The 27,598-nt window shown below is 43.2% G+C and overlaps 1 protein-coding gene across 1 annotated transcript; it reads right to left on the bottom strand.

Annotated features, from left to right (window-relative positions):
* Nucleotides 1–72: 72 nt before the first annotated feature.
* On the bottom strand, nucleotides 73–27,598 carry nherf1a (NHERF family PDZ scaffold protein 1a). The gene is made up of 6 exons (XM_010751371.3): nucleotides 26,883–27,598; nucleotides 6,329–6,499; nucleotides 4,672–4,825; nucleotides 4,074–4,123; nucleotides 1,819–1,932; nucleotides 73–1,108 (listed from the first exon to the last, which is right to left on the bottom strand). The coding sequence occupies exons 1-6, from the start codon at nucleotides 27,351–27,353 to the stop codon at nucleotides 932–934; spliced, it is 1,137 nt and encodes a 378-aa protein (XP_010749673.1). The 5' UTR covers nucleotides 27,354–27,598; the 3' UTR covers nucleotides 73–931.

The raw sequence follows: 27,598 nt of genomic DNA, 5'->3' as shown, positions 1-27,598 counted from the left end.
ATATTGATTAAAAATAAGCTGTTGTTTTTTTTTGTCGGTGTCAATAATGACTTCATTACAAAACAGACTCAGTCTCATTTGATCCAAATGTTATATTTGTCAAGCTCAATACATTCTACATCAGTTCACCTGCACAGATTTCATATTTCCACAATGAAAGTCTCAGTCAATGACGTTCAGACCAACTGGTGCAGCTTTAAATTCCTGCGAGCAGAATCAACACGACTTACCGAGGAGCTTCATTTCTCAGGCAAAATACAATTTCCTCTTCGATCATTTATTCATGTATGTACAAATCTATCAAGAGCAACATGAAAAAAATTATAATTTCCTTGAATCATAAAATGTGACAGAGACCCTGAAAGGAGGGAAAGACGACATGACAGACGTGAAGGATTGTTTCCAGTAAGGCTACCGGAGCGTTCATGTTTCTAAAGACGACAGTGTCCCTTAACACACTGATGGAGCTCAGAGGCTGTCGTGGAATGATGGCGTTGATGATGCGATGGAGGCTCAGGAGAGTTATTCAGCATTCTTCTCAGATTCTTTCATTCTAGTTTCTGATTGAAGACAAAGATCTGAAATTCATTCAAACTCTGATTTTAAACAAACTTCTTTTCCCATTATGTCCCATAATTCCTTTCACATGAGAGACTGTACAATATTTTTTTTTCTCTTTAAAACAAACATTCTTCAATATATTAACATTCATTCCTGTGTGACGCGGACATTATTCAAACATGAAAGCAGAGTGGTAAAACCCAAAATTAAAACAGATAAAATCATAATACTGTTTCAAACATTCTAAATGAACACTGCTCATGCAGTGCGACAACCTAAAGACTACATCCAGAGAGCACACAGGGCAGCACAGACAGTCTGGAGGGGGTGGACCTGATGAAGATGATGACGACGACGATGATGTTGGTGTTTACAAGTTGCTGAACAGTTCGTTCCTCTTGCTCCAGTCCATGGCCGGGGCTTTCTTGGCGGCTCGTTTCTGACGGGCTCTTTCTTTGGCCTGGGCCAGTGACAGACCCAGATCCAGACCGGCTGCTGCCGGGGCAGAGGCCGGGGCCGGCTCCGGGACCTTGGCCTTCTGGACCCTCTGCACACACGCACACACACACACACACACACACACACAGAAACATATCAATGAATAACTATGACAGAGTATTAGTGTTACTGTTCAGAACTAAATCTGTAATGTTATTAGAGGAAACTTATTTAAAAAAGTCAGAAGTTGTAATACTTCTATTCATGAGGGGAAAAATTAGGAGATTTCTCTCATCTGACTTTTCTTGTTAAAACATTTATCTCAGATATTCCAACCTTTTCTCCAAATACTGTAGTTTTATTGTAGTGTTCCTCAAAATCAAGACATTGGTCATAAAGTTTCCTCGTTACTCTTTGAGGCTCAGACTTTGTGGCCATCACAGGAATCACTGCACATGAAACCTTCATCATATCAAACACACGCGACTGATATGGTTTCACTTTGTTCTGCTCTATTCATATACTGAATCCATATGCATGTTTCCATATGAAGCATCAGTTTGTATGAATATATTTCTGCTTAATTTTGTCTTTTTGTATTTTATTTATTTATTTATTTATAGTTTATTTGTTGTTTTTTAGGATTGATTTTTTTATGCTTTATTATTGTCAATGGAAGATGAACGGCCCAATCGTCGATTCATTCCATGTTACCTTAAACCTGTCTGCTCATTGTTAATATTTGTATTCTGTGCAGGTCGGAGATGTTTTTTAATCAACAGTGTCTCCATGTGGTGAACACATGGCTGCTCTCGGTACCTCTGGAGGGGGGGAGCTGCTGCTGGCTGCTGGTATGGAGGTGTTGGACGAGGCGTCGGAGGCTGACGAGCTCACAGAGGCTTTGGGCTTCCTCTCTGCTGCTGCTGGCACCACCTGACCAACAAAAACACAACACAGTGAGCGAGGTGAAAGGGCCAGAGAGATACACGTCATTCAAACTGTTTCATCAGGATACTTTGGTGAATGGACACCAAAACTGACATGTGACAGTCGTTTTGTCACTTTCTACCAGAGAGAGCATGGTGAGTGATGTGTTTGTGTTGTCCAGCAGGGGGCAGCAGAGCCCAGCAGCCGTGCTGCAGCTTTCATCACTTCTTAAAGCTGAGCTCAGTGTCAGCTCTGATCTGCAGTGAACAGGATGAAGTATGAACACACACAGAAAACACACTGTGTGTGTGTGTGTGTGTGTGTGAGTCACTTCATGGATGAAATTGGCATCTAATTCATCAGCAGCTGCTCTTCTAAAAATAACCCGGGCCTCTCTCGATGTGGACAAACACTGAAATATGCTGCGTAACACGAGGCCTGTGGTGAGAGGAGGCTGTTAACACGAGGACGCATCAAACCACAACGACGTGATCTTAAAGACCTCCAACATGTTAAACATGTGTCCTGCAGAGCTGTACGGATCATCTGGATTCTCCTCAGTTTAACTCAACAACAGTTTTTATTTGATCAGCTCCTTTAAAGAGCTGCAGGACTGCCGAGTATGAGAAATTCAGACCTTCAGCTTATATGGTCAACTGATAAACTGTGACACACACACTAAATGTCAAGGCTGGTTATGAGCGCTGCGTTATGTAATATGTGGTGAATGAGTGATTGTTCGTGCTGCATGTGTGAGTGTGTGAACACTGCTCGTTAGTCTGCTCATTAGCATAATCCCAGACTCGCCCCTGATGGTTAAAGCCACTTCAATCCCATGATCCTCTGGGGGAGAGAGAGAGAGAGAGAGAGGGGAACACAGCTCTTCTGAGCTCTTGTTGCCATGGTGAAGGGTCAGCCACAATGTCACCAGAAGGGCCAATCCACTTTTCCCATGTTGTGTGTGTGTGTGTGTGTGTGTGTGTGTGTGTGTGTGTGTTTACTTTTGATAGTGGGCCTGCTGTGCCTGTGGAATGTCACCAACACATGGAGTTAGCGCTGACAGCTAATTAAAGGGCCAGACGACATCACACTGTCGCCCCGACCAGGATGATGTCACAGTGATGTCACTACAGATTTATGACAGAAAGTCTTACATGGGGCAGGGAGGGCGTCTGATTTAGAGGACCGGAGAGAGCTGCATTATGGGAAGTGTAGGATTCAGTGTTTTTGGACATCTCAGCCTCTTGATTCAAACACTCCACACTGATTCAACAGCTCATTAAACTCTGTGTGCATGTGACGCTTCTTTAATGGAAATATGAACAGCTCGTTAAGATCTGAACTGTTTTTTCAGATGTTTAGCAGCACAAAGGCCAATTCAATCACAAACATGAAATGAATGAATGGACAGTTCAAATGATCCTCAGTGTTAAAATAATTCACTGTCATCATGTGTAACATCAGATGTCAGGGGTGACTTGCTGTGGTCATCATCTGCCTCACTATTTTAAACAAAGACAAGTGAACGCAGCACACGGTGTGATCTACAATCACATGGTCACACGTTTGAACCTGAACACATCGTTATCTCAGTGTTTCCTGTCTTATTTCAAGCTTCATGACACACAGCACAGGTCCATGTTTCTATTACAAACTCATACAAAAGTAACACAGCATGACTGAAGTGAAGAGTTGTGTGTATTCTGTATGGGTTTATATGTGGACTACAGGTTTCTGTCAGTGTTTGAAATATATTGTAAATATTGTGAGAATGATTTGAAACAGCACTTTACACTGACTGAAACTCTGAATACTTCCACACATTATCAGCATCTGGCAGACTCAGGTCTGTACATTATCTGTGTGTGTGTGTGTGTGTGTGTGTGTGTGTGTGTGTGTGTGTGTGTGTGTGTGTGTGTGTGTGTGTGTGTGTGCGTGTGTGTGTTTGAGTGTTACAGTGCAGTCCTGACAGGAAACACATGAACTCACAGAGTGCTTCACACAACACTGTCCAGGACTCCTAATCTGCTACCAGGAATGTCCAGAGAGGATCAGCAGGGCTTTTCCAGTCCGCTATCTGTCAGTGTGTGTGTGTGTGTGTGTGTGTGTGTGTGTGTGTGTGTGTGTGTGTCTGTATTGGTCCTTACCACCTCCTCATCCTCCGATGCTCTCTCTGACACTGGCTCAGGAAGAGGTCCTACAGAGGAAAACAAGACATGAAGTCATCACTTAATTTCAATTCATACTAGAGTATGTTTATCAAAAGTTTATTTGTATAGCCGAGCGGTACCCAAAGTGCTTTACAACAAAGCCATAAAACAATATATAACAGATACATGACAAACAAATACAATTAAAAGTGCTGCAGCGCTGCAGGGTGTTAAAATTTCAGAAATACATGGAAAGGAGCAGACAGAAACAGTATTGCCCTGGTCAGGATTGAACGCATTCTAAAACAGTGGGTCTTAAGCTTCCATTTAAAAAGGCTGAGATCAGTAGTGGTGCAGTGTGTTCCACAGTCTGGGAGCAGTGACGGCAAAAGAACGATCGCCTCACTGTTTAAATCTCGACCTAGGGACCTCTAACAGAAGCTGACCTGAAGAGCACAGGGCTCTGCACAATGCGAAAAGTTCAAATCTCTGATAGGTAAGAGGGGGCCAAGACATTAATGGTGTTAAAAACAAACAACAGAAGTTTAAAATCAATTCTAAAACGGACTGCATGTTTTTATTCACACAGTCGTACCAGAGACGTGCTGCTCGCTGGGAACGACGTTGCATCTCTTGAAGTATTCTTCGGCCTCGGCATCGACCACCAGCAGCGTGGTCTCATCTCCTCCTGCTTTGATGGCTGCCACCACGTCTGAGTGCTGCATACCAACCACTGAACGCCCGTTCACCTGAGAGGGGGAGGAGGAGGAGAATAATAGGTTTTATATAAATGAAGTTGATGTGAGATCTGAGGCAAACAGCTCTAACTATAACAATATCAATCAATAGATAAATCTAGACTACATATATACATGAACCGCTATATATACGTGTACCGTTTAAAAATGACTCATAGTAAATAAAATAAATCATGGCTGCATTCCATTTAGCTGCTTCAGTGTCATACTGAATGTTATTGGTATCAGCTTTATTTGACCAAGTCAAGATGAACCGGACTTCAAAATCTCGTCTTCTGTTCATACTGCTCTGTGAAGAACGGGTCTATACTGGTTTGTACATGTCGTCTCAGCTGTTCTTTTGTTTTTGCTGTTTAAAATCATTTGATTTGATTTTATTCTTACTGTTGTACCATGATTGTTCTCTTTTGTGTAAGTATCTTTGGATAGAAGCATCAGCTAAATGAAATGTGACTTGTGTCGTGTGCAGTCATTTCTTCCGTCTAGATTCAGCTTCTATCAGAGCTTCTTGTCTTGATTTGATGGGATTTTAACTTCTTGTTTTATTATTAGTTCTTGTGTGTGAAGCTAACAGGGATCTACACGAAGGATAAAGATCACGTCCTGCAGCTTCTCACAGCGAGCTCAACACCTGCTGCACGTTCAGCCAGCTTGTCTCAAACTCTTTTAGTTTGCTGCTAACTAAACATGCTGTGTATCCAGTCAGCTATTCAGCTAACGGCTTTTGAGGCTGAATTCTTAATTAACAGTCTGGTTGATGATGGAAGCAACTGGTTCATTCAGTTGCACAACATTTCTAAAATGTGACACACTGAATTCTGGGTAGACTTTTCTTTGGTAGAAAGGTTGAGCTGGTGGAAACATGAGGTAACTCTTGTTATCACACAGCGTGCTGGAAGAACGTACTCCCAGACTTGGAACTAATCAAGAATCCAGGGAGAGAAGTCGCTGAGGAATTCCTGTGGGAGGAAGATCCGAGGTAGGAATACCGTCAGGAATCTTTCAGCCTTGCCAACTCCCACTCTGGCTGTGAACAGCGGACAGGTGGTACAGAACAGAACCTCTCGCTGACTCCCTGACCTCCACACAACATTCATCACATTCCAGGCGGACCCCACCCAGACCCCGACCTTTTAAACTCCAGCACGTTCTGTTCGGAGCTTCTAATGGGTGTGAGTAGAGTTTGTACAGTGGCGTTGCTTCGTTTACATCATCCCTGTACCCCCGCCACTCCCCTCCCCTCCTCCCCCCTGCATGCGAGAGGCCCTGCAGACTGTTTGGGCAGGCTGTAATTCAGCCCACAGACACAGTAAGTGGATTATCTCTGACCCCGCCATTGTCACACACACACACACACACACACACACACACACACACACACACACACACACACACACACACACACACACACACACACACACACACACACACACACACACACACACAATCAAAGCTCTCACTAATCAGCAGTAATGTGTGTGTGTGTGTGTGTACCTGGATGATCTTGTCCTGTGGTCTGAGGCCCGCTCTCTGTGCAGGAGAGTCGTCGTCCACGGCTCGGATGAACTGGCCTGGTTTGGACTTCTCGCTGTGTAGGTTGAAGCCATAGCCGGTGGATCCTTTCTTCAGGTGGCAGAGACGAGGCCGCGGGCCGCTCCTCTCCTCCTGCACACACACACACAAGACAAGATCAACGGGTCATTAAATGGCCAGATATTTTACTGTCTCTCTGTATAAAAGAACAATAATACAGATTAAGATAAACTCCATCACTGCACAGAGTACTGAGACAGTGATGTAAAGGGTACAGATGGACATGAGTACTCGAGTACTCATCTGGACGTCAGTATTTGTCGTACATGCTGAAAACAAAAGGAGCGGTGACCAGGCATGAGAAAATAAAATAGAAATGAACTTACGTAACTTCTTCTTTATGTTGGTTTGGTTTATTTATAACAGAAGTTATCTGCATACAGAGCAGGTCTTACTCCTTATAATATTATCTACAGACCAACAGTTCCACCATGAGAAGCACATGGTGACAGTGCTGAGGAAAACCTGTGCTAGCACACAGAAGATGAAGCTGATTAATTCCACATTTCAATATTTCAGCATTTTAATATTTCACTGCCTGAAGGAGCCTCTGCTCATCGCTCACAGAGTCTTTGAAATGTGTATGGAAGGCCATCTCAGCCAGGAACACAAAGGAATACATGAAATGTGATGAATGAAAATAAACAACATAAAAAATGATATTACATCTAACTAATTCATTTATATGTGGAACTTTGTGTCTATCTTACATGATTCAAGTAACAATGAATAATTAACAAATGATTCAGTTAAAAGGCAAAACAGTGAAACCGTTATGATAATAATAATAATAATAATAATAATAATAATAATGTTAGGATTCTCTGAACTTATATATAGATTTAACGTTCCTCAGTTTTCTTCTGTTTTGTGTACGTCCTGCTGAGCCTCCATAAAAACTCTCTCGGTATTTTAGAGATGAACCAGCTTCAAGTTATTTGCCTCGAGCTAAACACAGCAAACACACGTCATCACATTCTAGCACATTGTGTTAACATATCTATACAGAGCGCGGCTAACTGCTGTGAATATAATGTGTGATTATAGAAATCATAGACAGACGCCGTTGAACAGTCTGAACCACAAAAACAACAAAGAGCCACAGCAGGATTCTGATTAAAGGATGTGACACACGTTAATGTCTGCTTTCAGTCAGTGCAACTCAAATATGAGTTTGTACAGTGCAGTTCACTTCTAGATGTTTACATCAGTCTGAGATTCAAAATCAATATTTGCTGTAAATCACAAAAAGGTATGTACGTCATGTCACTTCCTCATTTACATACTGCTGCATGCTGCTCACTAAGTCAGAATCTGACTTACAGCAGCATGACACTCACCTGAGGTCAGAAACACACACAGGCTTGTTACAACCTGACCTCTGTGGACTTTAGACACATGTTCACCCACATAATAAATCACATTATATACAGTATATAAACTACTCTGCAGTATGATCTGACCTCCTTTCTAAGGCACTGAAGCAGCAGCAGGTCTTTAATCCTGCAGTGGCCTACGTCTGGTTAAGTACATAATCCTGTGTGTGGGTGAAGGACCTGTGCATGGAACAGTGATGACACGTGCAGGTAGAGCTCTGCTGAGTGACAGATTTATTACAACACTCCTGGAAATGATTGCTGAATAGTTTTCTATTACCAGAGGGGTCAGCTCCATAAAGCTGCTGTCATTTTCCACAAGCTCACTTTAAAAGTTTTCCTAACGCTGCTGCTGCCAACTGTCCTTTGAACATGCACAACCAAGATCATTAGCCAATCCCATAATTCTGTCCTTTTATTTGACTGTGAACATTTGATATATGGCCCAGCCTGCGGAGATATGGAAGACCAAGTCTGCCAGAAACAAGAAATCAAAAACTGTAAGTAAATCTAAGAAATGTTCATATTAAATCATCTCAGAATGATGGTGGAGTAAATCAGCCTCATAATGTGTAACTTTCAAATCAGTACCATATACATTTTGATCTATCTTTTATTTTTTTGTCATTCCTAAAGCTTCAATTTTTCCTTTTGTTGGTGGAGCTTGCCTTCCATATCCCACACCCTTTTATAGCACAGATGTGTATGAGGCAGTCACGTTAGTGAACACCTGTGGCTCTGATTTTAAAAAATGCCCCCCGCCCACTTGCTGCACCTCCGTCACCTTATAAAACCACAGCTATCTGTGCTACATCCTGAGCTATCAGCTGCTATCTGTGAGCGAGTCCCTGCCAGGTGACCATTTAAAGATCAACTGATGCAACCTCAGCACTCACTCGGGACGGACGCACCCTCTCCGCCTCCGGCGCTGTGGGTTACGCATTGATCCGAGGGGTTTATAACAAATACAATGGTTGATGATTGCTGGAACGTTTGGAGTGAGTCATCAGGATCTTGGCAGGACCTTGGCTGAGCTGATAGTCGGGTTGAACCTTCAGATGGAATCACACATTTATGGCAAAGCCCACATAACTATTGGTTGTTAATGGAGATGATAAGGGTGAGGTCCAAAGTACACTTCTGGAATGTTGAACGCTACAATTATCTCATCCTGCAAGACGAGTCATATACCTCCATCTGAGCCAGGGAGTACCATGCACATATACATCCCTACAAATATCTTAAAGATATGTAGACTGACCTTTGAATATAGATTAGATACCACCCTGAACTGCCACGGAGCTTGCCGTCTTAAAGTTGCACTAATCCACATTTTATATGAACAGCCAATCACATTGCTCCCCTCAGCTTTTAGTTATTAGTGTCTTTCAGCTCATTGTTTTGGTTCTCTCTTACTGGTCTCACCAACCAGGCAGTTGGGTTAGGGTTAGTCAGAGCAGGCAATTGTTTTTAGCTAAAAGACACATGATGATGATTTAGTTAAAGAGCCAGATTCTTCCCTCAGGAGACCAAAACAGGTGACTAGAAACACAGCTCTGTCTATGTCTGACAAGTGTTTGGTGACAGTTAGCTAGAACAACTTTCTAAAGTAAAATGGTGTCATTGTTGTGTTCATCACATTCAGTGGTGCCGCTGCTGGCTCAGACTGTAAGGAATCTGGGTGTGACCCTGGATGAGCAGCTGTCCTCTGCTGCTAACATTGCTGCGATCATCAACTCATGCTAATTCTCTTTCCACAACATCAGAAGGTATGTCCATTCTTCATCTGGAGATGTGTATGAGGCAGTCACGTTAGTGAACACCTGTGGCTCTGATTTTAAAAAATGCCCCCCGCCCACTTGCTGCACCTCCGTCACCTTATAAAACCACAGCTATCTGTACTTAAAGTACTTCTCATCTGGCCCTCTACACTACTGCAACCTGCTCCTGACTGCTGTGCCTGATGAAGCTTAGGCTGATCCTGGATCTACGAGAGTTCTCCAACACCACACTGCTCCTCTGCACCCAGCACCTGCAACTGCTGGCTGTTCAAACTCCAATTGACAAAGGCTACCAAGCTGAATAGTTCAGTCCCATCCTCCATCCAGGACGTGGTCAAACCAAACAGCTGCCAACCAGCTACTGGCCCTCAAAATGAGAGGACGGGTGCTACTGCTTAAGAAAATCATGACTGGCTCCACAACGGTGAAATGAGCCCCCCATGAAGATCAGGAGAGAAACCCTAAACATCTGCAGCTGCAGACTGAAAACTCACCTGTCCAGACTGAACATTCCTATTAGCACTGCATGTGTTGTGTTTGTAGTCATTACCACTACAGTTATCTAAACAGGTGCGTACGTACGAACCTGGGGTCATAAAACTTTATGTAAGAGAATAGTACATTTCTATAAATATCAAAGAAACTCATCTCTGATGTAATATTTAGAAGGAATGAATCCAAAATGCTCACTTCACACACACTTTATTAGGTTATTGTGTTCGTTATTTGGGTTAATTGTACGATTTATCAGTTCTTCTGTTTCATTATTGTTAAGCACTGAACAGAAATATACATAATACGTCTTTCAGTCAGTGGTCGTCAATTTACTCAATGATAAAAAAGGCATCCCTTAGGGAACAAGGATAGGAAGCACTGCTTTAAAGCACACCTTCTCACTGCACAGCGTGGCTACTGACCGCTCTTTGGACCAGGCCTGTGAGGTGAACGAGCTCCGTATAATCCATTTACTGCACCACAGGGGAGAAGAGAAGCTCTCTGTGGTGCAGGAGGTGATCAGAGACAGACTGCCAGCGCTCTGTCTTTGTCTCTCTGCCAGTGACAGTTCATCTACAAACAATATGAAGAAGACCCTGACAGCATGAGGCAGACATGTCCTGCTTAGGTGCTCCACAAATCTCTGACATCGCCAGTATGCGTGTATTTCTAATGACATTTGAGTACTGTGTTCTGATTTTCACGTTTTTTTCCCCATGCAGAGAAAAACAGTGCTGTATGATAATGACAGCAGATTTAAAATTTGTTGTAACCAAACATCTCCTAAACATGGACATGTTTCTTTACAGTATGTGACTGCCAAAAATAATTATGATAACCAAATGATCTCTGATATCAAAGTTGTAGTAGTGCCAGAGTCGTGCCACTGATAAAAAATCTACATCAAACACGTTGAAACAGAAGAGGAAAAACTGAGTAAAACTCTGTTTAATATGCAGTTATGCTGCAGTTACTGACACCACAACTCACGGTTGCTGGCTGTCATGGTAACACAACATGTTTTCATGAGCTCAGCAGCCCCCAAAAAATAATTAAAATAGTGACTGCCTAGATGGTGACGTGACAGAAGCGTCCATGTTTTAAACAGTCCAATTCACTGTGGCGTTGTGTGTTCCCAAAATCACGTATGTGTGATGTGTCATCCCTGGTGCATGAAGACAAGATAAGGGAAGGCGCCTGTCAGAGGAGTCTGACTGTAGGTTGTTTGTCCAAATACACAATCGACAGGCAGTGCTCGCTCTGCTGGCTGTATGGACTAATAATTAACTATGCTGATGATCTGAAAGTGTACCAAGAGTCAGCAGTGACATACCAATCATTTTCAAACTGGTCAACATTTTAAATGTGTCCTCCTCTGCAGGGAGGTCAAAGGTTAACTACAGCACAGCACCTTGCAGCATGGTCAGAATCCAGCACAAAGGAAACAGATGTGTGCAGCAGAGCTGGGTACAGGCTCAGTGCATGACACTTTGTACATGCAAATAATATGTGCTCTGTGATCTGCCACCAACAGCCACAGCGTGAACGCATTAGTCTGGTTTTAATGGCAGTCGTTTCAAACGTTCACGAAGGTTAATGGTTTTACAGCACGCTTTAGTTAAACATCAGTGTCTCATAAAGAGGGCTGACTTGTTGGGAGGACCTTGAACCGAGGATGAAACACTAAGTGCTGTGTGATGTGAAACCTTTACGACCACCTCTGGGCACGATTCCACAAAGAAAAGAGGCGGCATCCCAAACATGTTGGACATTTTGACCAATATGAGAAGACTGTCCCATCTCTGTTGAAGCACCCTTAACAGGTTTGAGGTCTGAGTGCTTGCATGTGTTGTGACACTGTTGAACCTTCCAGCTGCTTTCACCAACAGCCTCTTGAAATAATCAACTCAGAGTCCAGAGATTGCCACAGCCCACCTCAACAGAAAGAGTTATGCAATGCCCTTTAACAACCGTCAGACTTCAACTTGATCAAGTTAACAGCACGTACAATAGTGACTGGTTATCAGTAACTTTCTGCTACAGCTGTGGTGAACCCAAAGTAGCACTGAAGATCTGGTCAGCTTTTGCTTTTACAGATGCCAGTGTTCGCAGTTCATTGCACGTTGATGCATCATTATTATGATGTTTTTTTCTGACAAACTAACCTGAACTCAGCTTTTCTGCAGCATTAAACTAGAGCCTCACTGATATTGTTGGTCAGACATGGGCCTGTCACAGATATATAGTGTGTATGTTATAAAATCACATGATATGAAAACTTTTTTATAACATAATGCAGGAAAGGTTGATTGGGGTCATTTAAATCCATTATTAGCTTGTATTTGTGTTGTACATTAATAACTAAATTCTTAGCAAAGTCTGAGTGCAATTGCGTCATTTTGGACAATAAATGTATTGTTATTGTTAGACTGTAAACTATCCGGCCTCCATAACCACATTCGAGGGATCATTGCAAACAAACAAACAAATAAATAAATAAATAAATAAATGTGTGTGTTATGACCCAGGGTCATTATTTTGTGTTATGTGTTATTTTTGTGGTGTTGTTCCTCCCTGCCTAGGGGTGGTGCTACCACCTTAGGTTCTCACCCTCTCTCCAGGTGCTGCCTGCCAATTGGTTGATTGACTGGGGGATCACCTATAAATGGCCGCCGCCGGGATTCATTCGGCCTCTCTCTTGACCCGACCTCACTCCCAACCGTGCCAGGCCATATCGTATTGTACTGTGTTGTGTTCTGTGCTGTAGCAGACTTTAGTTTAGCAGTCCAGGTAGTAGTAGTAGGGGTGAGTAGCTCTTTTGGTTTTTTCTCCTTTCTCCTGTTTATTTATAGGGAGGCAGGTTAGAACCCTGTATTTTGTTTTCTGGTTTTGGTTAGGTAAGTTAGTTTTGGGTCAGATTGTTTTGTTTGTTGTTTTGGGCGATGCTCACCCTGAAGTTTTACACTACCACTTTTGAAATAATAACAATAATTGAATAAATCATCTTTGGTTGGACTGCAGCTCTGTGGCTTTGGTCATTCTTGGGAGTGGGGGAAAGAGGGAGCGTCCTTTTTCTTGTTATGTTCGGTTCCCCTAGGCCGGACGTAACATGAAGTGGGGGCTCGTCCGTTCTTTCTCTCTTGATCTGTGTTAGTTTGCTTTGTTTCCCCACTTGTAGTCTTTGCTTGTCTGTTTGGCAGTTTTTTTTTGTGGTGGTGGCGGAAGTGAAATGGAGTTCAAATTAGGTGAGTTTGTGGCTAATCCGACCCCAGAGGTGTTAAAAAGGTGTAAAAGGGCTGATTTGTGCCTTATCGCTAGTTCGTTCGGTGTGCATGTGTCATCTGGCGCAAAGAAAGAAGAGTTATATGATCTGCTCTATGAGAAGTTGACTGAAAGGGGATGGATTGGGGAGCCAGCTCCCACTGATGGGAGTTGAGCTGGGTGATCTGGCTGGTGTTCCTACCACAATCCCAACCTCCCAGTCCCAAACTGGCATGAATGCCGAGGATCTAAGGCTCACCCTCCGTATAAAGGAGGTGGAGGTGAGACAGCGGGAGTTGGAGGTGGAAACCATGCATCTAAAATTAAGGGCTCTGGAGTTAGAGCGGGGAGCCGCTGTAACTGCCAGTCCTCTACCCATGCAGACACCCACGCCCAGTCCTCATGACGGCTTTGATGTGAGCAGGCACATTGCGCTAGTTCCTCCATTCAGAGAGTCTGAAGTAGACTCGTATTTCAGTGCGTTTGAGCGCATCGCCGCTACTCTACATTGGCCAAAGAGTGTGTGGCCTCTCTTACTCCAGTGTAAGTTAGTTGGGAAAGCACAAGAAGTGTGCAATTCTTTGTCCATTGAAGACAGCCTTAATAGAAATTGTAAAGCCACCGTCCCCGAGCTTATGAATTGGTACGAGGCATACCGACAAAAAATTTAGGAATTTGGGAAAAACTGCCAATCAGACATATGTTGAGTTTGCTAGAGAGAAGAGCACTTTGTTTGATAAATGGTGCCAGGCCAGTAAAGTAACAACTTTTGATAATTTGCGTGAACTCATTTTGTTAGAGGAATTTAAAAACCGACTTCCTGAGAAGATTGTCATTTACCTGAATGAGCAAAAAGTCACCTGTTTCACTGATGCTGCTGTACTTGCTGATGAGTTTTTGTTGACTCACAAAAGTGTTTTTTCTTCCCCAGTGTGCCGTGATTCAGTCCCCATTGGCCGAAGCCCTAGATCACCCAAAAACTCCTATCGTAACCCCACTGCTGCTACTGGTGACACTGAGAAACGAGAGTGTTTCTATTGCCATGAGCAGGGTCATCTCATCGCCGTCTGTCCCACTCTTAAGAAAAAAGGACAGTCTAAGACTGTCAAAACACCATCCTCAATTGGCTTCATACACACTAAACCACGACACCAGCAAAGTGTGGGTGTGATAGACGAAATTGACCAGGATTTCAAACCATTCATTACACAGGGTTCTGTTTCTCTAGAGGGTTTAGATAAACCAGGTTCCAATCACTATCCTGCGGGATACCGGTGCGAAACAGTCCCTAATGTGTGAAGGTGTTCTCCCCTTTTCAACTCAATCTTACTGTGGTTCTGACATTATAGTATGGGGGTTGAAGCTAAGTGCTGTACTTGCCCCACTGCATTTTGTTCAGTTAAAATCTAAGATTGTGTCAGGCAAATTCAAAATCGCTGTGAGACCCCAGTTGCCAATAGCTGGTGTTGATTTGATCCTCGGAAACGATTTGGCTGGTGGTAAAGTTTTCCCGATTCCTGAGGTAATTGAAAACCCAATTGCAGATTTGTGCATCCCCAGTTCTGTTGTTCCCGGCTCACCACCTTTGTTCCCTGTGTGCGCTGTAACCCGTGCTCAAGCCCGGAAACTTGGAGACTCGGTGGACCTCAGTGATTCTTTTATGACTACCTCTGATCCCACAGGCTCTCTCCCAGATAATAAAGAGACTATCTCTGTGGAGCTTCAGCCTGATGACAAAACTCTGACTCTCTTAGTAGACAGAGAACAGCTAGTGAATGCACAGAAAACTGATGCCACTTTGTCTCCTTGTTTTTCTCTTGTTACAGATCCAAAATGTAATAAGTCTGGATCCTACCTCATAGATGATGGTGTTCTGATGCGCCGCTGGTCCCCTCATTCTGGTCCAGCATATGAGTCTGTCACTCAGGTTGTAGTGCCACAACAGTTTCGCTTTCAGGTGCTAAGTTTGGCTCATGATCATAGCATGTCCGGTCATTTAGGCATTAGAAAAACCTATTATCGTATCCTCCGTTATTTCTTTTGGCCTGGACTTAAGTCAGATGTTGTGAAGTTTTGCCGTTCATGCCACACCTGTCAGGTCTCAGGTAAGCCGAACCAAGCGATACCCGTAGCTCCGTTAAAACCAATCCCTGCCGTTGGAGAGCCATTTGAACATGTTATCGTTGATTGTGTGGGTCCTTTGCCAAAAACCAAGTCCGGAAATCAGTACATCCTCACTATGATGTGTGTTGCGACCCGTTATCCTGAGGCTGTCCCGTTGCGCACATTAAAATCCCGTGCCATTGTAAAAGCGCTTGTCAAGTTCTTCTCCACATTTGGCCTTCCTAGGCGTATTCAAAGTGACCAGGACAAATTTTACATCTAAAATCTTCGCCCAGGTCATGTCCGAGCTCAATGTAAACCACCACACTTCCAGCGCTTATCATCCCGAGAGTCAAGGTGCATTAGAAAGGTTTCACCAAACTCTAAAAAGCATGCTTCGCAAATACTGTACTGAAACCAATCGTGAGTGGGATGAGGGATTGCCGCTGTTGTTGTTCGCTGTGAGGGAAACTTTACAGGAGTCGTTAGGTTTCAGTCCAGCTGATTTAGTGTTTGGCCACACCGTGCGCGGCCCCCTGCGCCTGTTACGAGAGAAATTTCTCTCAAACAAAACTAGTTCGAGTGACAACGTTCTGGACTACGTTAGCTCCTTTAGGGAGAGACTGCATCACGCGTGCGATTTGGCCCGTGATTCACTCTCCACTGCTCAGTCCAAAATGAAAACACATTTTGACAAAAAGTCTGTCATACGGACCTTCATGCCTGGTGACCGTGTACTAGTTCTTCTGCCCCTTGTTGGTTCTAGTCTGCAGGCAAAGTTTTGTGGTCCGTATGTAGTTGACCGTAAGCTCAGCGAGACCAACTACGTAATCCACACTCCCGATCGCAGGAAAAAAACTCGTGTATGTCACATTAACATGCTGAAAACATATGTTGACCGGAAGAGCGCTCCATCTCCCATAGTTGCGCCTGTTGTCATGGTGTCTAATGCACAGCCCCCATATGATCCCAGTGATGATGGGCTGAATGACAGACGCAGCTCCCTTTCATGTGCACGCCTCAGAAATTCAGAGGTCCTATCAAATCTAGATGCCCATCTGGTGCACCTATCTGACTCTGCCAAGACCGATGTTAGCAGGCTTATACACGGTTATCCGACACTCTTTGGTGACATCCCCACACAAACTAATGTGCTTTATCATGATATTGACGTGCTTGACCACCCTCCGATAAAACAACACGCATACAGAGTTCATCCGACAAAACGTGCCATAATGCAGCAGGAGGCAAAATATCTGGTTGAAAATGGTTTTGCTGTGCCAAGTACTAGCCCATGGAGCTCTCCTTCGCTTCTAGTTCCGAAATCTGACCAGACTCCACGTTTTTGTAATGACTATCGCAAGGTAAATGCCATTACTAAGCCAGACTCTTTTCCACTTCCTCGCATGGACGACTGTGTTGATCGGGTGGGTTCAGCCAAATATGTCACAAAACTAGATCTCCTAAAAGGATATTGGCAGGTTCCCTTGACACCACGCGCCTCTGAAATAAGTGCATTTGTCACTCCGGACCATTTTCTACAATATACAGTCATGCCATTTGGTCTCAGAAACGCCCCAGCCACTTTCCAGAGGCTCATGAACACAGTTCTGCGCGGTGTGGGTAACTGTGAGGTTTACCTTGATGATATTGTGGCTTATTCCTCCAGCTGGACTGAACATATGAAAACCCTCTCTGAGATCTTTGATCGTTTGTGTAAGGCTTCCCTAACCCTCAATCTGGCCAAATGTGAGTTTGGGAAGGCCGTGGTTACCTATTTAGGTAAGATAGTGGGACAAGGTTGTGTCTGTCCCGTGACTGCTAAGGTGCAGGCCATCATGGATTTCCCAGCTCCCCAAACACGCCGTGAGCTCCGCCGTTTTCTGGGGATGCTGGGTATTATCGTGGCTTTTGTAAGAATTTTTCGGATGTAGTGGCTCCACTGACAGCTTAGCAAGCCCCAAAGTTCCTTCCTGTGGTCAGAGAAATGCCAGTTTGCTTTTGAGGCCGTTAAAGCGCTTCTCTGTAGTGCGCCTGTGCTCGCTGCTCCAAATTTTGCGCGTCCCTTTAAGCTGGAGGTGGATGCCAGTGCGCTGGTGTAGGTGCAGTGCTTCTCCAGGAAGATGAACGTGGCATCGACCACCGTCTGCTACTTTTCTAAAAAGCTCAATAAACACCAGCTAAATTACAGCACTATTGAGAAGAGGCTTTGGCCCTACATTGGCGTTGCAGCACTTTGAGGTGTACTTGGTTCTAACCCTGCAGCAACCATAGTCTTCCCGATCACAATCCGCTCGTATTCTAACCAGAATGCAGAATAGCAATCAGCGCCTTATGCGTTGGTCCTTACTGCTTCAGGACTTTAATGTCGACATTCGTTATAAAAAGGGCTTAGACAATATAATGGCTGATGCACTTTCTAGGTCTTAGTGTGTCAAACATTTCCTGTTGGGAGGAAATGTTTGTTCTTAGGTGGGGGGGTGTTATGACCCCAGGGTCATTATTTGTGTTATGTGTTATTTTTGTGGTGTTGTTCTCCCTGCCTAGGGGTGGTGCACCACCTTAGGTTCTCACCCCTCTCCAGGTGCTGCCTGCCAATTGGTTGATTGACTGGGGGATCACCTATAAATGGCGCCCGCCGGGATTCATTCGCCTCTCTCTTGACCCGACCTCACTCCCAACCGTGCCAGGCCATATCGTATTGTACTGTGTTGTGTTCTGTGCTGTAGCAGACTTTAGTTTAGCAGTCCAGGTAGTAGTAGTAGGGGTGAGTAGCTCTTTTGGTTTTTCTCCTTTTCTCCTGTTTATTTTATAGGGAGGCAGGTTAGAACCCTGTATTTTGTTTTCTGGCTTGGTTAGGTAAGTTAGTTTTGGGTCAGATTGTTTTGTTTGTTGTTTTGGGCGATGCTCACCCTGAAGTTTTACACTACCACTTTTGAAATAATAACAATAATTGAATAAATCATCTTTGGTTGGACTGCAGCTCTGTGGCTTTGGTCATTCTTGGGAGTGGGGGAAAGAGGGAGCGTCCTTTTTCTTGTTATGTTCGGTTCCCCTAGGCCGGACGTAACAGTGTGTTTCATATATAAAGATATCAGCCGATAAATTGATATCAAAAATTCTGATACCAGTATTTGAAGTACTGTACTTCCATTTGCTGATTAAGACCATGAGATGTGGTTGAAAGCTAGCAGGTGGACTTTGACACAAATATACTTCTAATTTAAATTTAAATGATTCATTTAAATAATTTGAATGAATAAATTCAAAATCTGCCTGGCAGCAGTCTATCTGTATAGGTAAAACACCTGTTGAATGAACAGTGTGTTATAATCCATGGCTTGTTGCGGTAACAATGACTTTTAGATTTGAACATTAACTGCTGGCAGTCAGCCCGACTCATCCTGACCTGTCAGTGCTAAAAAGCAGAGAATGCTGGCACATTACTCTTACTATAAGTTATTCCTATTTAAACCCTAAACTCATTTCCTCTTTACATTTTCACACTCACTTTCAGTGTGTGTTGCACACTGTATGACAGTATTACAGTTTTGATCGCTGGCTGCGTTGCAGACAGAAGCTGAAGTGAATAAATCATCAGTTCATATTTGGGAGTGACTGTGCCTGATGAATGCGCTAACATTTAGCTCTGTCTTTATTGAATGAGGAAGTTTGAAGCTTACATAATCGACACAGAGCTGCCACCACATGAAGCATTATGGTTATCATTAACTGGCTGAGACAAAAACAAACAGATGGAGCTTCAGCACTATAGCAACTCGCTGCAAGGACAGGAAGTGGTTTCCTCAGTGGCTCCACCCCAGCAGCTAACAACTTGTGTGCTGACAGAGGAACCTGCTGCTGGTGTGTGTGTGTGTGTGTGTGTGTGTGTGTGTGTGTGTGTTTTTGTGGTTATAGAAATGGCCTTTAGCGTCAATCTGCAGCTTAAAAATGTGTTTCAAATATATAGAATACCCATCAAACTTTTTCATTTCAGGCCTCTTAGCAAGAATGTATCAGAATGAGATCAACAAAGATGAATTAAGAATTAGAACTAAATTGGTTTTGTTTAATAAACACACGAGGAAATGTATAGTGCCAAAGTAGTGAGTAAGAGGAAAGAGGCCACCCGCTCAACATACCCACAAAGCTGTTGTAGCCACAAAAGTGAAGATGCTGAAGAATTCTACACGTACATTTAGTATTTTTATGTACTGCAGCCCTGTGTTGTTGTATGTTCTGTTTATGCTTCCTGATGCGTTTGTTCTTGCTTTGTATCTTCTGTATGTGGCCTGGCAATAAACCCGATTCTGATTTTGATTGGCTAGTTAAGTTAGCAAAGCAGTAGTTGCTTGTTAATGTTAAACCAAGTTAAATTTTAGCTAGCAGCCATTTTAGTTAGTAAACATCAGGAGAAATCAGATCACATTATTTCACTGAAATGCCAAACATTACCATTAACTTTCCATTAGCAACTAGTCAAAATGAGCAAGCCACTTTTCACAACAGAAGAAATAAACAGTGTTATTTCACTGAAATGCCTGCTTCGCTAACGTTAGCTTGCCATCAGCTCATTTTCGTTTCCTTTGCAAACTAGACTCCATCAGTTCAGGCAGTTGTTGTTGTTGTGATTACTAAAGTTGCCAACGTTAGCAAAGCAGAAATGTTTCCTGCTAGTGTTGGGTTAAATTCCAGTGTGTAGCATTTAGTAGCAACTAGTAGTGAAGTTGCAGATTGCAACTAAATCTTACACACTGGATCTTTAACATAAATGAGCTAGCAGTCATTTCACTGAAATTTGTTGTGGTATTAAAATCTTGTTTTTCAGTCAACATTACATTACTTGCCATTAGCAAGTAGCTAAAATGAGCTTTTCTTCTGGGCTACCCCTCACAAACAGGGCTGAGACCTCAGACTTGAAAGGTGCTTAGTGTAGATCCGCACTTGTTCACATTAAAAAGGACTTAGTTGAGGTCGTCTTTGGGAATCTGATCAGGGTGCCTTATGAATGCCTGTGAAAGTCTGGGAAAAGTCTCTGGAGCACACTTGAAACACTCTGGAAGAAAGGAGGGCGTGACTGAGAAGAAGGATGTCTGGGCTACTTTGCTTATCCTCCTGCCACCACAACCCAGACCTTAAGCAGCTATAAATGGATGCTTTCCAGTCTTTTTTTATTTTCTCAAAGCTTAACGTAACACCACAACAGAGAGTGATATGACAAACACGATCTCTGTCCTCACTCCAGAACATATTGTACTTTTTTTATTTCCTCACACCCCTCCCCCCTGGTCTCTATGCGTATAATCACCCCAGTCTGTTTGGTATGGCTGAATTCTCAATTTAGCAACTGCTGACTGATTAGAGTTGGAGGCAGGCTGAGTCCAGAGCTTGGGGACAAAGCCCTATATGTAACATGGTATCAATGCATTCACAGCTTGAGATTTCAGAGACTTCAAAGACACTTTCCTAATTGCTTGAACTAAATGTAATTATTATCCCTGTCATGCCAAAGACTCAGATTAAATCTGGATGGATCTGCAGGTTTTCAATGCACAGCTTAACTTCACGGTCCGGTCAGAACCGGAGGGGAAAAAAACGATCATCTCCTGTCATGTCGGTGTCAGAGGCATGTCCTCGGTTAACCCCAAGTGGAAAATGCTGAAAAATGAATGACTGACTACATGTTCTCTATTGCTAAGAATAAAGGAGTGTCATGGGAGCTTGGACGACAGACAGCCTACAGTGTTTTGTTGTATCTGTGCGTGTGTTTATTTAGACTATGTCACTAAGAAAACAGTGAGGCAGCGAGGATCTCAGTCAGCTGACGCCAGCAGCACTTTTATGAAGTTTGTTTTGGAAGGCGGCCCACAGAAAGAACCATCTGATGGAAAGTTGTGTCTGCAGGCAATGCCACCAAACGTTGGTCTCAGTTAACAAAACTTTAAGGTTTTTCCTAAAGAATCGCAACTCTAAAACACTTAAACATGAGCAAACAGTCCATTAGATGGTCATTAAAAATATTACATACTCATCTTTACTTACAGAGAAAAGCAGGGCACGAATCAAGCAATGCTGTCAGTGCTGTGTAATAAAGACACAAATACAGTTCATGGAATAAAAACATAAATGGTTTGACCTGAAAGTCTCTTAAGTACAGGCTATAATGTTGCTCCAAATAGACACAGTTTGTCTGCACTACGTACTGCAGTACGTGTGGACATGTTAATAATGATCATGTGATCTCTGCTGAGGGGGCTGAACAGAGCACAGTGATAGGACTGTGAGATTGTTTCATTTCCATTCAGTGAACAGAAGAGGTCATTTAAAGAGTGGAAATCTCTATGTGAGCGCATTCTGCTGTATATTATTAGAACGTGTGCACCATGAGCCATCTGTATGGGAGGATCTCTGACCGTTTATTGATGGATTACTTTGTCTATTAGGAAATACTAAAAAAAAAATTATCAAAATTTCATGTATTCATGTCACAATTATGTCTTCAAAAAATGCTTATGTGGTTAATCGACTTAAGGTTATTCAGAAACAATACTGCCATCACTGTCGGTCCACTAGCATTCACATTTCCAAGTTTCCAGCTTTAGGGTTGATTGTTTCAGCCCAATAATATCTAAGAAATGCTTGTAGACATGATTAACCCGCTGAAACAATCTATTAAACTCACCAGCTGGACCTTCTGAACTCAATGGAATGTGTTATGTAAATGTAGGTCCAAGCATATCTCTAATTTATTGGTGTATAAGTACACACTACACACTAAAACACTAACTACACACTAACAATGTAATAGTTACAGTAGCAACTGTGGAAATACTGAAACATCACAGTAACATTGATTTACAGCTTTTACTTCTCCTGAATCAATAAAGCACCAGATTAATTGTTCTTTCCTAGGCTTATATGAGCTGGGTGATAAGAGACGTTGTGATACACTAAAGAAATGATCCATCGGAAAGATGAGAGCTGCCCCAAGGTCTTCTGAGTCTGAGGATCAAAGTCTAGTGTAACTGCAAACAGGGAGTGGAACAAGTCCCCGTAAAACAAAACGAGTCCCTGTAAAACAAGTCTCCGTAAAACAAAACAAGTCCCCATAAGGTGAATATAATGAGTCTGTGTCCTCTCTAAATCAGAAAGCAGTGGATTGTGGAGAATTAAATGGCACCAACACTTCAACAATTTATCTTCTATCATTTGTTTGACATTTTCACATCTACAAGTAGAGAAGAACAAATTGCTGTTTAATCCTGTGGCGAGCCCCCTCTTCCCCACACCCACACACATATTCTCACTTTGCTCCAGCCCTATTGACAGTGTGTGTTAAGTGAGGGTGTAGGTATTTCAGGGTCAGCATGGCCTCCTTGTTGAGGCGTGAGAGTGCTCTCTATTTTCCTCCCTGGCCCAGAAGCCTTTCTCCCCCATGCAAACACTGCGGACAAAGCCTCTTTCTGCTGCTGGGGATCTCTATGGTGACCAATGGACGGCCCTCAGTGTGTTGGAGGACCAAGCCGCTGGAGGCCAGGATGTTACCATAATATGATGACATGCTAACTCACTTCATGCTTTTATCTTCCAGGAAAAAGAAATGTCTGAAGAATTAGATCTCCATGCCTTTGTTGAGGCTATCACCATGAGGATTTTGCTTAATCAAGTGTGAAAAAGGTTCGGTGACTGAGCCCTGGACTGCAATACCAAGTCTAACCAAAGACAATCACGTGAAAGGAACTATTGTTTGAAACGTTAACATGATTGTGCCCAGCAGGGCCGGACCACGTCATCATTGGCTAGCCCACTCAAATGTATTCCACTGGGAGGGTAGTATCAGAGGCCAGTATCACACCATCAGTCAGGCTATGCCAAGTTTCCCATCAGGGAGGAATGTAGCTGGAGGTTTGCAGCATCCCAGCCACTCTTCACTTACAGGAGGTCGGAGTATTAGTGACAGGGCATGAGCCACCTACGTAGAATGAGACAGAGACTTAAACATCCATTTGTAACAGTGGAACAGGGGCAGAAGGAGCTTAAGCCTAACATGCAGGAGATCCACACAGTACAGACAGAAGCAGGACTTGGATTCAAGTTGGACTTGGGTCATGAGTCTGGTGACTTTATGGCACGAACCCCACCAGCACATCTCTGTCACATCATGGCTGTAACACTGTTTTGGTCCATTCTCCACTCGACTTCAAACCACACCAGAAGTGTTTCAGACTGCCAGACTTTGTTAACTTGATCAGATTTGTGGAGCCAAGCCGAGAGCCGCTTCTAAAAAGGACTGCGACGGGGTTTGAAACATTGACTAAAACAGCTGCAATGAGGTCTGCCGTCACATCCATACCTTACCAAGTATCCATACCAAAACAGTTTTATGCTTGGCTGAGGTGGAAAGGTTGGTGTATTGATAAAGGGAGAATGCAAAAAAGTGCAATGGAAACAGGCTTATTTACAATAAGGACAAGTCGACTGCACATGTGAACATATCCTCATGTGCACACAGGCACCAGATTCAACATCGTACAGCATTGTTAACATGCATGGGAACTGCCTATGTCCCTTCTAAAGCTTCAGTGATTTAACAAAACAAAAAAAAAAACATTAAAGAATAATGAAAATAATCATTAGTTCCACTCCATTGTTAAGGCATTCAAGTAGAAGGATTTACAGTGTAATCCTCCATGAAAGACACTGAATGCCTATGTTGTTTTGCAGCTGACCCTTGATTCATACATAAAGATGTGGCCATGTCTTAAAATAACAAAAATATCCCTTTATTTTTGTGAGTGCTAAATACAAACCACTTCCCATTCTCAGCTCCCCGCAGCTAAGCACTTCCACAATGAGGCTACTTTGCATTGCAGTTACACAATATTTAAATAAATAAAAAAGGCCCAGACTTTGCACTATTTCAGTTACAGTCAGTAACAGTTACATAGCCAACTAAATCTTGTTTATAACCATTTAAAATCATAACCTCATAAAACTGTTTCATAACAGACAATAAAATCCTGTTTTTTTCACACAGGCAGGATTGTGATCCAAGGAGAGACACCCGTCAAAGAACTTTAAATTGTTGCGTGGTGAAAGATCCCAGAGTCCCAGACAGGGCGTCAAAACATTAGCCTAGTATTTCATCCAGCTCTTTTTATGAGTCATTCAGAAAATCAGATATTGTGAAGCACCCTCATCCAACATGAGACTCTGAGCATGAGTTCGAAACACTTTTTATGTCAAGTCATATCTGTCTGAATCCAATCTGATAATAACAATGTATAAAGATGCTCCATCTCACTGATCTGAATCAGCCTGACAAAAGCTCTGGTCCGACGAGCCAAACCTGATGGGGGAATTCAAGACGGGCTACAGTGAGACTGACAGACATTTCTATGACAAAGAGTCTGTTCAACAGGAATGAGTAGGGGCCTGGCACATTTCACTATGCTGTGTCACTTCTCTGTCTTAGCTTATAGCCTTTCATTGGCACTGAAAGTGGCTACTTAATACAGGATCTATTTCCACATAACCTTTGCAGCTCAGATGTAGGGCTGGCCTCAGATCAGGTAGGAGGATCTAAACCAGGGGCACCTCTGTAATGGCTGATGCATAGGACATGTTAGGCTGACTCCTATAGCACCATGACACTGCCATACTGTTTATACCATGCCAGCTACACCTTTGGGTGTATCAGGGCATTGTAAATGATACTGCAAATAAATGATCAAGAACTCTTTATGACAATATTGTTTTCTTTCTGTTTTTTGAATCAATATGATGACTTACCACGTCGGATTAGCAAAAAATAGACACTTCTATGGATGTATTTCATTAACAAACTCTTTGTAACTTACAACAAATGTTAAAGTGAAGTAACATAAGAGTATATGAACCTTGAGGTGAGAGCACAGACAGTTTAAAGAATGGACAGTGTACGCGTGACGTCACCCACAGGTTTCTGAAGAGCCGCCATGTTGTCAGTCCTGCTTTTTTCTGATCTAATCATCAGCGGACCTGAGGTGGGCTGAATGAAGCATGGATGCTAAACAACCATCTGTAACAATTAGGGATGCACAGAAATTCTGGGCCGATACTGATGTTTAAAATAACAACTTGGCTGATGGACGATGGTCAATGTTTTCTCATGGATCTTTCTCTGAGATTGTAAAATATTGCCACACGACCGCCATCTTCTTTTACTTTCAGAAGCGTCTCAACGCTCAGCTACACATTGAATATGTGTCTGTTCTATTTTTGACACTTGACGCAAGCAGCACACGTCAATCTACACAGAGCACCTCGAGCGGGCAGAAGCCAGACACAGAAAAAGCAAAGAGAATCCAGTGGATTTTCAAAATAAAATACCCAAACTGCCGGTCATAAAAACAGACCAAAAGGAAACTAATTAACTACGTAGCATATTTACACACGTAGAAGCATGTTTAAAAGAACATGTCCAATATGAGCAAGCAAACAACGTCTGGCGGGCTAAACGCTTCTGAAATGCCACTGCCATCAGTGAATGTCATCTTTATTTGATGGCCGATGGCATTTAGGGAGGCGAACATCGGCCGATACTGATGTTCAGCCGATGCATCGGTGCATCCCTAGTAACAATCAATCAAAGCAGCAACACATAGTTCTATAAGAATTCATCCTGTAAACATGTTTATTTCTGTTAAGTTAGGCCTTTTAACATGGGGGCTTATGGAGGCTGACTCGTTCTCCAGCCAGCCTTAAGTGGACGTTTGAGAAATTGCATTTTTTTGTACTTGAGCACTGGCCTCACTTCACAGCCATGGAGGTTGCCGCTTGGGTGAGACACACTGACCCAAGGGCCAAAAGTAAAAACCCACAGTCAGGTTTCTCAATTGATTATCCAGAAATGTGACTCTGTTATGACATTCATATGCAGAAACAATAGAGCTGATAGAGGATTTTATCCATATTGGCCCATACTAGGGCTGCAACTAAGACTACTTTCATTATAAATTACTCTGTTGATCATTTTCTCAATTAATACATTTGTTGTTTGGTCCATAAAATGTCAGAAATTACATCAGATGACTTTGTTTTAGATATTCAGTTGACTGTCACAGAGGACAGAAGACACCAGACAACATTCACATCTGAAATCAGAGAATCTGGACTTTTTTCTTAAAATGATGTGATTATTTCAAAGTTGATAATTAATCAACAATCTCCAGCTCCACACATTATGATTCATTCACAGGTCAAGAGGTTAACAGCTGACAGACCTGAGAGTTCTCTCTTCTAATAAATTAGGATTGCACTCATTTCATCAACTTCATGAGGCTAAACTATCTTTAAAAGTTGTTTGCTCAACAATATAACATATCAAATATAATGAGAAGTCTTATTTAGACTGCATAAAGTGAAGTGAACAGAGTGGGCTGCAGTGCTTTGCTGTACCTTGGTGCTGGAGCTAACACTCAGCCTCCCCGACCTGTCCGAGGAAGCATCCCCGTTCTCACGCGGGACAGGGCTGGACTCCCGCGGGGTACCGTTGCTCTGTGAGTCCACGCGGTCTGAGTCGCTGTCCCCGCCGGGTACGGGAATCCCCTCAGTGACGAATTCTTTCTGGCACTTCAGGTTGTGTTTCCTCAGCAGCTCATTCGTGTCGGCGTCCACCACGATAAGCTCTAAAGCCCCGGAGGTGGCTCGTATCTTGGCGACCACTTGCTGGTGACTCTCGCCCTCCACACTCTCTCCATTCACGAACACCAGGCGGTCGCCCGCGAAAAGCCCGGATTTGGAGGCGGGAGTGTCGGGCTCCACGAGCCGGATAAACTGCCCGGTCTTGCCCTTCTCTCCGTGCAGGTGGAACCCGTAGCCGCCGGATTCTTTCTCCAGCACACACAGCCTGGGTCGGAGCGTTGACATGTTGTTACTCTTCTAACCGACGAAAACTTTTGTCGTCACTTTCCAAACGTTTCAAAGGAAGAGAGTCACACAACAAGCATACGAACCAACTGACACCTGTTGCGCACAGACTTTGGTTGAGCTTCACTTCCGCTGAAGTGAGTCACAGTAAACTTTCCACCGCTAATGTCGCGTTTTCGCTGCTACCGCCCGCCGCGCGGGTCCTCCCCCATCAGCCGCTCTGTTGCAATCTTCTCCCTCACGTC

The sequence above is a fragment of the Larimichthys crocea genome, chromosome XVI (assembly GCF_000972845.2).
Source record: "Larimichthys crocea isolate SSNF chromosome XVI, L_crocea_2.0, whole genome shotgun sequence".
NCBI classification, from domain to species: Eukaryota; Metazoa; Chordata; class Actinopteri; family Sciaenidae; genus Larimichthys; species Larimichthys crocea.
The sequence above is the reverse complement of the archived record's forward strand: the minus strand, read 5'-3'. Positions and strand labels throughout refer to the sequence as shown.